The sequence below is a fragment of the Stegostoma tigrinum genome, chromosome 26, assembly GCF_030684315.1.
Source record: "Stegostoma tigrinum isolate sSteTig4 chromosome 26, sSteTig4.hap1, whole genome shotgun sequence".
Classification (NCBI taxonomy): domain Eukaryota; kingdom Metazoa; phylum Chordata; class Chondrichthyes; order Orectolobiformes; family Stegostomatidae; genus Stegostoma; species Stegostoma tigrinum.
The window spans coordinates 8,777,736-8,790,860 of record NC_081379.1 but is presented as its reverse complement, the minus strand read 5'-3'; the positions used below and the strand labels follow the sequence as shown (position 1 = coordinate 8,790,860).

At 44.3% G+C, this 13,125-nt stretch overlaps 1 protein-coding gene across 6 annotated transcripts in view; it reads left to right on the top strand.

Annotated features, from left to right (window-relative positions):
* The window catches only part of wscd2 (WSC domain containing 2), a 543,379-nt gene extending 532,306 nt beyond the window's left edge, over positions 1-11,073 (top strand). For all 6 annotated transcript variants that reach the window (XM_048555729.2, XM_048555734.2, XM_048555732.2 and 3 more), the window contains one exon: positions 9,485-11,073. In XM_048555729.2, coding sequence (XP_048411686.2) covers positions 9,485-9,837 — 353 coding nt within the window. In that variant the 3' untranslated portion in view covers positions 9,838-11,073. The remainder of the gene's footprint in view (positions 1-9,484) is intronic.
* Positions 11,074-13,125: the final 2,052 nt, after the last annotated feature.

The window sequence follows — 13,125 nt, the reverse complement described above, 5'->3', positions numbered from 1 at the left end:
GGCCTGCTGTGTTCATCCAGCCTCACATTTTATTATCTTGGAATCTCCAGCATCTGCAGTTCCCATTATCCCTCATAGCTTGTAAGCTTAGTTTGATACCGCCTTTGACCATGTGGAGCCTTCTTCCCGTCTTTCAAACTCAAGCAGATCTTATTGAGCAAAATAGTGTCATTAACAGAGAGCAGTTCCCACATCGACACAACAATCATTGTTTACTTTACAAGCACAATGCACAGGCAATGGTCAAATCAATCATAAAGCCTCTCTTCATTTCGAAAGAAAGATGTTTGGAAATGATTCCATGCAGTTCAAACTGCGTGTCACACTTTGATGGTGTGGGATCGTGTTCAATAACGACTGAACTTGTTGAGCGGCAAAAATAGCATCTTTATTGAACATCTGCACTCGTACAGCTTGAGGTGACAATGGAATCCCAAGTACAGTTTTACAGTGAGAGATAGTAAGAACTGCTGATGCTGGAGTCAGAGATAATGCAGTGTGGAGCTGGAGGAACACAGCGGGCCAGGCAGCATCAGACGAGCAGGAAAGCTGACATTTCGGGTCGGGACCCTTCTTCAGAAATGGGAGAGGGGGAAGAGAGCTGGGAAATAAATAGAAAGAGGAGGGGTGGGGCTGGGGAAGGTAGGTGGGATGGTGATAGGTGAGTGCAGATAGGGAGTGGTGGGGATTGGCCAGTGAGGTGTGAGGAACAAATAGGTGGGAGAGAAGATGTCTATCCTGGGCCTCCTCCAGTGTCACAACAACACCATCACGAAACTGGAAGGGCAACACCTCATATTCCTCCTTGGGAGCCGACAACCCAATGGTCTCAATGTGAACTTTACCAGTTTCAAAATCTCCCCACTCCTGGCCTCATCCCATGTCGAACCCTCCCTCCCATCCCCATCTCCTTGACCTGACAGAACCTGTCCTGAAGAATCAGGAGATGGTTTGAGCACTTGCTAAATGCTGGCTGTTACTCCTGATGGGATTAGAATGTCTGTCAGGTCTGATCTTGCATTATTAAGAGGCGTTAGTCCTTTTGCCTTTAAAGTTAGCAATGTTAGCAAACATACAAGATCTCTATGCTCTAAATAAGTGATGAATGTGTAAAAGTATAGAGGATATTAAACTGATCTGCCGCAGCTGGTTCGTGAGATCACATCTACAATTGCTGGTTTTGACAGTTCTTACCCATTCATTCATGCAGTTTCCTGGAAGCGCTCTTTGATAGTGAGTGTCTTAACGGGGATTGAGGCCCTATTTAATATGGATTTAAAAAGTGCATCCTAGTGGATGAAACTGTTTGAAGTTCTGCAATTTACTCAGGTCCCCAGAGACGGTTTATAATCTTTCCAAAATTTTGAGTGAGTTCTGGCGGGGATGGCATTGTTCTGATAGGTTACAGTATTAACACTTATTCAGATGTAACCTTTGATGCAGAAACAGACCTAAGCACTGCTTGCAGCATGGAACCAATAAGAATCAATTGGTGTAAAGAAACAGTAATGGGTTGGATGGGATGTTTAATTTACTTTATCTTGTAAGAGTAAAATGTACTAAAAAAATGCTGTTTTATGGATGTGTGAATGGAAATGCGGTATAGTAAACATAGGGCATTTGTGAGTGAGTTAATAAAGAGTTATGGATGAATGAATGGAAATGCCAAGTAGAAAACATAGAGCGCTTGGGATTGTATTAGTAAAGAGAATTATAATGCAATATCTCACAATGGGCAGAGGTTTGGCGTGAACTGTTTTAAGGTGTTGTTCTTCCTTCTGAACCCCTTGTGTGCTCCAGAACTGAGCACAGGACATCCCAGTAAATTACCAAGAGAAAACAGCACTGTTCCAAGTATTTTCAATCTTAGTTCATAGACCCTTGTCTACATAGTCCCAGTGGTTCAGGTACAACTGGAAAAACAAAGAGTTTTGTCTATGATGTATCATTTATTGTATTCTAGCTGATTTCAGCACTACCGGGGGTCATAATCAGTGACTCCAAGTGTTATCTGCAGACGACACAGAAGGCTTAGCTCAGGCAGGTCAATTTATAGACGGAGTACTCATTGCTGATTCATTGGCAGGATTGTTGGGAAGGAAAGTGACTAATTGTACATTTTTTCCATTCATTCAGAGATGTAGTCTTTCCTAGCATTTTTTGGTCATCCCTAATTACAGAAGAGCAGGTGATAATGAGCTGCCTTCTTGAATCGTTGAAGTCTATGATCTCTCATATATTGGTTTTTTTAATATCAGATTTTACATATTGATTATTTTATTTATATTATTTTATACTTATAATAGAGTTGATCATTCTCTGTACCTACTCTATAGCTGTAATACTATATTCTGCATTGTGCTGAATGACTCTGATGTAGTTGTGTAACGTATGATTTGTCTGGTGAGTGTGCAAAACAATTCTTTTCACTGTATCTCGGTACATGTGACAACAATATTTCAAATCGAATCAAATTTCTGTGGTGTAGGGGCACACACAGTCATGTTACAGAGGGTGGGCCAGAATTCTGACACACTGTCACTGCAGGAACAATGATATATTTCCAAGTCAGGATAGCAAGTGGCTTGAAGAAGAACTTGCATGTGATGGTGTTCCCACGTCTGCTGCTGTTATCCTCTTTGATGGAAGTGGCCAATGTTTGGAAGGAGTTGATGTCGGACCTTTGGTGAATTTCTGCAATTCATCTTGTAGATGGTGCTCATTTCTGCTACTGAGTGTCAGTGTTAGAGTGGCTGGATGTTTGTGGATGTGATACCCATCAAGCAGACTTCTTTGTCTTGGATGGTGTCCAGCTTCTTGAGTGTTGGTGGAGCTGCACCCATCCAGGCAGGTGGGGAGTATTCCATTACACTCCTGACTTGTGCCTTGTAGATGGTGGACAGACTTTGGGGAGTCAGGCAGGTGAGTTACTCACAGCACTGCTCTTGATAGTGTTGTTGATGAAATCTTCCACCACTTTACTGATGATAGTAGCATGCTGCCGCAGTAGTTGGCCGCGTTGGATTTGTCCTGCTTAATGTGTACAGGATAAAGCTGGGCAATTTTTCCATATTGTTGTTTGTATGCTAGTGCTGTAGCTGTACTGGAACAGCTTGGCTAGGGGCATGACAAGCTCTGGAGCACAAGTCTTCAATTCTGTTGCCGGCACTTTGCAGTCTAGCCCCTCTAATTGTTTCTTGATATTACATTGAGTGAATAGAATCGACTGAATTGCTGTATCTGCAATACATAGGACTCTGAAGGAGGCCGAAACAAAACATCCACTTGGCTGAAGATTGTTGAAAATGCCTTAGCCTTACTTTTTGCACTGATGTGCTGAACTCCCCTATCGTTGAGGAGGGGGATATTTGTGAAGCCTCCTCCTCCACTGAGTTATTTCGTTGTCCACCACCATTCACAAATGAATCTGGTTAGACTACAGAGCTTAGAACAATGGTTAGTGCTGCTGCCTCACAGCGCCAGGGACCTAGGTTCGATTCCACCCTCGGACAAATGTCTGTGTGGAGTTTGCACATTTTCCCTGTGTCTGTGTGGGTGTCCTCTGGGTGTTCTGGTTTCCTCCCATCATCCAAAGATGTGCATGCTAATTTGCCCACAGTGTTGAGGGATGTGTAGATTAGGTGGGTTATGGGGCATGGGTCTGGATGGGATGCTCTGAGGTTTGGTGTGGACTTGTTGGGCCAAAAGGCCTGTTTCCATACTGTAGGGATTCAATTCTATATGATCCATTTCTTCTTGTGTGATAGATTTATCTATCACTTGTTGCTTTTACTGTTGATGCACAAATTTTCCTGTGTTCACCATGTTGACATATTATTTTTGGGTATGCCTGGTACTGCTCTTGGCATTCTCTGCTACACTCTCCATTGAACCAGGGCTGATCCCCTGGCATGATGGTAATGGTTGAGTGGGGGATGTATCAGGCCATGAGTTTGAAGATTGTTCTGGAGTATAATTCTGTTGCTGTTGACGGCCCACAATGCCTCATAGGTGCCCCATCAAGTTTATCCCATTTAGTACAGTGGTCATTCTACCCAATACGATGGAGAGAGTCCTCAATGTCAAGGATTGACCACAATTTTCCAATTGTTGCCTTTGAACTAAGTGAAAGGTTAAACTTCACAGAGCAGGCAGTGCCATAGCCAAATATTAACGAAGAAAATGAGCCGAGGCATGAGTTCTGCTTCACAGTCAAGTCTGTCTGGAATGGTCATGATTTTTTGTAAAAATGAAAGAAATAGGAGCAACAAAAATTAATGTGGCCCAATCTTTCCTGAAAAGCAACATATAGTTTTTGTAATTAAAATGAAACAAACAACTGAGGACGCTGTAACTCTGAAACAAAGGCAGATATTGTTGGAGAAACTCAGCAGGTCTGGCAACACCTGTGGAGAGAAAGCAGAGTTAATGTTTCAGGTTCAGCGACCCTTCTTCAGGACTGATGGTGGCTAACATGGAATGTTGTTGAAGACAGGGGTGGTGGAAGGGAGTAAAGGAGTAAGAAATAGGTGAAGACAGAGTTCTGAGGGAGATAAGGAATGTTAGGCAGACAAAGGGATTGGTAATGGTAAGCCAGGGAGCAAAAAAAGCTGCCAATCGGGACCATTAGTGGGTGAAAATGCATTGTCTATGCTGAAAGCAGCCTGTGTGATGACAGGGCCTGAGGTGTGAGAGTACGTAAAAGGCTGGGAGGAACGTATTCAGGCTATAAACTTATTGCACTCACAACTGAGTCCTGAAAGCTGCAGGCGCCTCAAGTAGAAAATGAGATGCTGCTCTTCCAGCTTATGCTCAGCTTCGCTGGAAGCCAACAGAGACAGAGATGTTGGCCAGGGAACATGGCAGTGTGTTAAAGTGCCAGGCAACTCGATACAACAAACAGAACATAGGTGTTCCGTAATGAGAGCAAGTTGGCATTTCATTTCCCAGTGCAGAGGGGACCACATTGTGAGCTGCGAACACAGTAGACTAGATTGAGTGAAGTGTAGGTAAAGCGTTACTTCACCTGGAACGTATGTTTGGGGCCTTTGGTAATGAGATATTAAATGATGAGGTGTTACACCTACAGCTATTACATGAGAAAGTGCTGTTGGGTCACGGGGACATGTTGGGAGTAGAGGAGGAGTGGAACAGGGTGCCTCGGAGGGAATGGTCCCTGCAGAAAGCTGACAAGGGAGAGAAAGGGAATAGGTGTTTGGGGATGGTGTTCCGTTGGAGTTGACAGAAATGAGCAGCTCATGATCCTTTGGATGTGAATGCTGTTGGGAAGGTAGGTGAAGGACTAGGGGGACCCTATCACTGTTCTGGGAGAGAAGATAAGAGTTGAGGGCAGAGGCATGGGAGAGGAGTTCAACACAGCTGAGGACCTTGGCAACCACAGTGGTGGGGAATCTTTGGTTGAGGAAACGGGTAGATGTTTCTGAGCGTCTCCCCTCCCCCTGAGGAAGATGTCATTGCCAGAATAGATGCGATGGAGACGGAGAAACTGGGAGAATGGAATGGAGTCCTTACAGGAAGCAGAGTGTGAGAATGTAAAGTCAAAGTAACTGTGGGAGTCGTTTGGTTTGTGGAGTGTATCAGTGGCCAGCCTATCCACAGAAATGGAAACAGAGAGGTCAAGGGAGGGAAGGGATAGGTCAGAGACAGACCAAGTGAAGGTGAGAACAGGGTGGAAATTGTAAGCAAACTTGGTAATTCTTTCTAATTCCATATGAGAGAGGGAGGCTGCACCGATGATATTCTCAATGTACCGGACAAAGAGTTGTATGTGGGGCCAGCGTAGCATTGGAACAAATTCCAATTTTGTACCCCACTTAGAAGGAGGCATAACTGGGATCCATGCTGGTACCCAAGGCTACACCTTTGATCTGAAGAGAGCAAGAGGAGTTTTTGTAACTTCACCACATTGAGAAGATAGAGGTTGAATCATTGATAACAAACTCTAGATTCACATGTGGATGCTCAACTTAGTTGCAGAAAAAAATCCTGCTACACGGGCCAAGCTCCAAACAACAGGCCTTGAGATAGATCAAATATCAAATCAGAGAGTATAAACCTATTAAGTTCACCAGAGTTTGTTTTTGATACTGTGTTCACCTCTGTCTTCTACCCTAGACATAAAGTCCATCTATTCAACCTCAGCAAAGCATCTGCTACATTGGCATCAATGAGGTGACAGAGGAAAGATTTAAAAGGGAGTGAAGGGGTAACTTATTCATGTAGAGGGTGGTGTGTGTGTGGAATGACCTGCTAAAGGAAGTGGAGGCTAGTACAATTACAACATTTAAAAGGCATCTGGGTGTGTACATGAATAGGACAGATTTAAATGGATCTGGGCCAAATGCTGGAAAATGGGTCTAGATTAATTTGGAATATCTGGTCATTGTGTACAAGTTGGACCAAAGGGTCTGTTTCTATGCTGTACAGCTCTAAGATGTAATTGCAGTTTTGCAAACAAGTTAACACTGTCACCCCATATCCTCCAATCACTATGTTGACGTTACCCAAACCTATCTATCATCAAAAACCAATGGTTGGAAAAATGAGGAGACTTTCCCCTAAATGTGTAGTGCTGTGTGTAAGTAAATCTCACCGAGGTCCCGTTACACTTGCCCAGGTGAAAACTTAGAACAGAAGGTAGGGTGCATGAATTTCAAATCAACTGGTTGGATGACTCAAGAAAGAGCCCATATTGAGACAACAAATGTTGAATTGATGAAATAGTTGCCAACAACATTATTTGCTTGAAGATGTTGTAGGTGACATAATTAGACAGGACTTCATTGTTTGTGGATTTCTGTTGCAAACTATGGCAGGAGATGTTATGGTGAGCTCACTGCGTTGGCTTTGCCATGTTGAGACACTAGCCTCATCTTTCAGCTCCAGACATGGCATCCCAGCATCCCAGCTGCTGCCTTTGCTGAGGCTGAAGTATCTGCTAAATTATCACACTGTTCCGTGGCATTAGTTTTATGATCTCCTCAGGGCCATTGTAAAGCAAAGTTTTATGTGCTTTGATTACACAAGGTGAATTGCCCTCTATCTGCTAATGAAATAGCTTCTCTCTCAGCTGATTCAGTGGGGACTTGGCTACAGTTAGCTGCTTAATCAGGCATCTGCTCTGCACATCTGACTGGGAGAAACCGAGCATGAAGTTCAGATACTGAAGCATCAATGGCTCCGTCCCAGCTACCTGAACCAGGAGGCTGGTGCCCAGAGTTGAGAAATAACTGCTGGCTAATGGGATAACAAGGTGTGGAGCTGGATGAATACAGCAGGCCAAGCAGCATCAGAGGAGCAGGAAAGCTGACGTTTCAGGTTTTCTGAAGAAGGGTCTTGGCCCAAAACGTCAGCCTTCCTGCTCCTCTGATGCTGCTTGGCCTGCTGTGTTCATCCAGCTCCATACCTTATTATCACAGGTTGTCCAGAATCTGCGGTTCCTACTATCTTCTGGCTAATGGAGCTACTTTTCAAAGTAAAAGAAGTGCAATCATTTTTAAAAAACCTTGAATGTTCTCTTTATTATTAGGTGTTCGCAAGGAAGTGTCTACAGGAAGGACAGTGAGGCTATGAATTTGCATTTCTGCTCCTCATTTGCTCTCTGTCATATAAAGCTACCTTTAGGACATTTGCCTGTGTGACAGAAATGTCTTCACAGCTTCATCGTAACAGGTTGTTTTTGTCCAAGCACAATATTCCATACTTAGACACCCAAATAGTATATCCTAACATAGTGCTGTATTTATTTATCCTCACAAGTTCTTCATGTTTTCATCAGAAGCAACATGCATTTGTCTTTCGCTTTTGCAGAGTATTAATTGAGTGGATTCCACAGGTTTAAGGCAGTCTCTGACACCACCATTTTGGATTGTAGAAGGTTTAGGTAACCAGGCAATAAGCATCTCAAGCCCAACACCCTTTGTGGTTTACAACAAAGAATGATAAACTGTGCAAGGTGGAATGTTGGACTTAATAATCAAGTTTTGGGAGCCCCTACAGGCTCATCATAAAAGGAGAACAAGTCACTTTTGTGGTACAAAAATGCAAACTAAGGCATGCATTTGACATGCTCAGCCCTCAACGTTCTGAAGCACTTGGATAGGTCAAACAAGATACCTGAGAGCCATGTATATCAAGTGTGTTCCTTTGTTTTCATTTCTCCACCACAAACGTGAGATGATGAGCCTGCAGTGCTCCCAGGGTCCTACCATTTGACATATTTTCCCTGAAGCACCAAGGATCTGGTGTACATGTCTCCCAGTCCCTTAAGGGAGTGGAACAGGTAGATAAAGTGATTAAGAAAACATCAGAGATACTTCCCAAGACATACAGCTTATGAGCAATGGGGTGATGCTGGAACTGTCTAAAACATTGGTTAGGCCACAGGTAGAATATTGTGTGCAGTTCTGGAATCCACATTATAGGAAGGGTGTGGTAGCGCTGGAGAGGGTGTAGACGAGATTTTCCAAGATCTTGCCTTGGCTGGAGAGTTACAGTTATGAAGAGGGATTGAATAGAGTGGGGTTGTTTTCAATGGAGCAGAAGAGACTGAGTGGGGACACGATTGCGATGTATAAAATTATGGGAGGCACATATGACTAGGGGCATAGACAGGAAAGAACATGCCCCTTGATGGAGTCATCTTGACCAGGGGAATAGACTTAAGGTAAGGGGCAGGAGGTTTAAGGGAGATGCGAGGAAATATTTTCACCCTAAAGGTGGTGAGAATCTGGAACTCACTGCCTGTAAGGGTGGTAGAAGTCGAAACTCTCATAACATTGAGGTAGTATTTGGACATATATTTGCATTGCCAAGGTCTACCAGGCTGCGGGCTTCGTGCTGAAAAATTGGTTAGAATAGTTCGGTTAGTTTCGAATTGTTAGCTAGTTTAAAATAATTAGTTAGATTTCGACCAGTGCAGACTCGATGGGGCAAAGGCCTTTTCCTGGGCGGGAGACACCTATGTCTCTGTGATGACTCTCCCTCAAAGCTAATGAGTTGCTTACTTCAGCAGCTCTGGTAGGAAACCACTGGACGGAGTTAGTACGAATAATGCTGATTTAGAACCTACCAGATGGATGCCTGCTCTGCAACATATTCGCTAACCTGAGCTGAGGTATTGAATTTGTTTGGACTGAGGGTGACCACTCAGAGATTACATTTCTGACTCATGACCAGTGTTTCCATTCAGGGAAATGTGTGCATCGGCCGAGTGTGTAACTGTGTTAATGTTGGCTTCAGTATCCATGGGTCTGCCAATCCAGTGTCAGACATGATGGAGCTATTGGATGGGATACTCAGAGGCAGCTGACAGCAGGATCCCTGGGGCTGAGCTTACCAACAACTGTTGGAGTTGGTAAAACAAAATGAGTATTTCCTTCGGCGTATGTTTCTGAGTTTGGTTACCTCAGATGTGAAAAAGAAACCTTTGCGAATTGTAATATCTTATCTGTTTGCTTGACAGAGTGGCCAGAGTTTGTGAAGAACTATGCACCTTGGTGGGCATCCCACACACTTGACTGGTTGAAATACGGCAAGAAGGTCCTGGTGGTTCATTACGAAGATCTAAAACGTGACCTGTTCAACCAGCTGAAGAAAATGGTGTCTGTGCTGGGCCTTAACGTCTCTGATGACCGGCTGCTTTGCGTTGAAAGCCAAAAGGACGGCAATTTCAAACGCTCCGGCCTGCGCAAACTGGAATACGATCCCTACACGCCCGAGATGAGGAAGATGATTGACATTTTCATCAAGACTGTTGACACGGCCCTCAAACTGAAAAACCTGACTGGTGTCCCTGAGGACTATGCCCCCAGATGATTTTGTCGGTAAATGCGTTCAAAACGTTGGCTGTATCTCCTTTCCCTTTCCCTGGCCAGGACTACTCTCCACCCAGTGGGTGGCTTCTTTTTTAATATCCTGCAGCTATTAGCTTTTCAAGTGCATCAACTGTTTAGAGTAAAGGTCACCAAATGCAGCTAGGGTTAGTAACCTTATAGCGTACACATGCCAGCAGACAGTCTTTAGCAAGTGGGGTGTCATGAGTAAGGGAAAGTGATCGACATGGAACCCGTGCTACTTTTTTTAACAGGAGCAAACAATTTGGTGAGCAGGCTCTTTGAAGCTGAACAATTCTCTTAGTTATGGCTTTTACCATTTTGCTTGAGCTGAGGAATGGTGCTACCCACCTACAGAGGGAAGGGATTATCCGGCAATAATCTCAAAGGAATCTGGCCCTCCGTAGTTAATTGGAGTGAAACTGGGGTAATGGAGATGACTGCTACAGTCTCCTTGTTTACGTAGAGGGAAGTGGAGGAGAGGGGTAGGTTGGAGAGAAACATTTCAACAGCGGCCCAACGCCTGTCTAGTTCAAAATCATGATGGGTATGGTGCAGCTCACTGCTGTCAGCAGCCAATCCACGGATGGTTTGAGAAAGCGACCATTGTTTTTCCTTGCTATACCTCTCAAAATTTGCATTAAGTTTGGATTGTTGCTGTCTGCTGTTGAGGAAGTGCACATGATGTGGCTAACACATCTAATGCAAGGAGACAGTACGTCTTGTTGGCTGCTCCTTTCACACTCCAGAACAGGATTAAACGTTCCTGACCTCCACCACCTTGTCGAAATGTTGCAGCTCATTTCAAAAATTTTCTAAATGTGTCCCATCGCTGGATGTCTGGGAATGGCAGCAGATCACACCTTGCTGACATAGGGATGGGTGCGATGACTATGATATACAGCCTCTGGTTTGTCACGTTGACTGCACAATCCATTCTTGTTTCAGTGAGAGTCGACCAATGGAGAAGAACAACACTGTCTTCGACTGTGAAGTAGGTCTCAAAGCGTTGCACCCAGAAGAGTGAGCAGAAAGATGATCCCACCAATAATTTATTCGTACATACAGGGGTTGCAAAGTTTTGCCATAGCCAAGATCACATGGGCTGCCTAAGTCAATAAATTGCTCCTGTCTATCTAATTTTCCACGAAAACCTCAATTAATGCCTTTAGCCAAACAGTAATTAAAACTGTGATAACAAAGTGTGGAGTTGGATGAACACAGCAGGCCAAGCAGCATCTCAGGAGCACAAAAGCTGACGTTTCGGGCCTAGACCCTTCATCAGAGAGACCCCTCTCTGATGAAGGTTCTAGGCCTGAAACGTCAGCTTTTGTGCTCCTGAGATGCTGCTTGGCCTGCTGTGTTCATCCAGCTCCACACTTTGTTATCTTGGATTCTCCAGCATCTGCAGTTCTCATTATCAGTAATTAAAACTGTGGTCATCTCACCTCTGCAACTTGACCAAGCAGGTTGTTGGTAATTTATTTCAGCCAGCAATTCTGCTGCTGAGTCCCTTCGGGGAAAATCAATGCCCCGAATAGTCTGGGAATGAGACAGATGCTAGAGGGAATTGGACCCATCACCCCAGACACAGGTCAGAAGTAAGCTCCTTTATCGGACTGCTTCAGTTCTTGAGGTGAGGCAGGCAGTTTTCATAGAATCGTAGAATCCCTACAGTGTGGAAACAGGCCCTTCAGCCCAACAAATCCACACAACCCCTCAATGCATCCCACCCAGACCCATCCATCATAACCCACCCAATCTACACATCACTGAACACTATGGGAAATTTAGCACGGCCAATCCACCCAACAGTTTTGCTTCTCAACGCTCCAAGGGCTGGCCTTCTGAATAAGTTATCAACTTGGAATTTTGAGAGGTCTTATCCGAAAGGATTTAAATCTTCTCAAAAGAATTGTCACTCCCACACAATCGGCTAAGGCCCTTGCTCCAGCAGAAATAGGCTCAGCCTGAACTCAGCACTGAGTTTGAATGGCATTGCTGGATGCCGGAATTCCCACATTCGGTAATCACAACCTAGCCCCACTACCCCTTCCTCAGCAAAAACAGGACCTATTGAAAATAGAACTTAGAACGTAGAACAGTGCAGCACAGGCACGGGCCCTTCGGCCCACAATGTGGTGCTGAACGTGATGCCGAATGAAACTATTCCCTTCTGCCTACCCTTGGCTCATAGCTCTCCATTCTTTATATAGCAATGTGCTTATCGAAAAGTCCCTCAAACGCCCCTATTGTATCTGCCTCCACCACCACCCCTGGCAGCATGTTCCAGATTCCTACCACGCTCAGTGTGAAAAACTTGCCCCTCACATCTCCATCTGCCATGTCTCTGCCCATATCGGCAACTGATTCATATCCCGCTGTCATATTTAACAATCTTCTACACTACCTACAACTACACCAATTTTTGTACTGTCTGCAAACTTACTAACCTACCCATCTACATTTTCATCCAAATCATTTATGTACATCAAAAACAGCAGAGAACCCAGTACAGATCCCTGTGGAATACCACTAGTCATGGACTTCCAGCCCCAGAAACATCCATTACTACCCTTTGTTTACTGTGGGCAAACAAATTCTGAATCTATGCAGCCAATTCATCATGGATCTCATGCATCTTAATCTTCTGGATGAGTTTACCATGAGGGACCTTGTCAGAAGCCTCACTAAAATCCATGCAAACAACAAACACTGCTCTTGCTTAAACGAGCGCCATCATCACCTCCTGAAAAAATTCAATCAAACTTGTAAGACGTGATCTGCCCTTCACAAAGCCATGCTGACTATCCCTAATTAGGCCATGCTTTTCCAAATGTGCACAAATCCTATCCCTAAGAATTCTCTCCAATTGCTTCCCAACTATCGATGTGAGACTCACCGGTCTGTAGTCTCCTGGATTATCCCTATCTCCCTTCTTAAACAAAGAAACAATATTAGCTACTCACCAGTCCTCCAGGACCTCTCCAGTGGCTACAAAGATCTTGGTCAAAGCCCCAGCAAAAACTCCTGTCTTGCCTCTCTCAATAACCTAGGATAGATGCCATCAGGTCCTGGGGACTTATCCAACGTAATGTTCTTCAAAAGATCCAACAGCACTTCTTCCTTGATCTGAAAATGCCCTGAGCATATTCGCATGCTCCACACTGAACTCCCTGTCTTCCAATTCCTTTACCTAGGTGAATGTCAGTGCAAAATACCCATTGAGGATCCTGTGAATTGTTGAGGATAGGAATTTCGGATCTGAGAC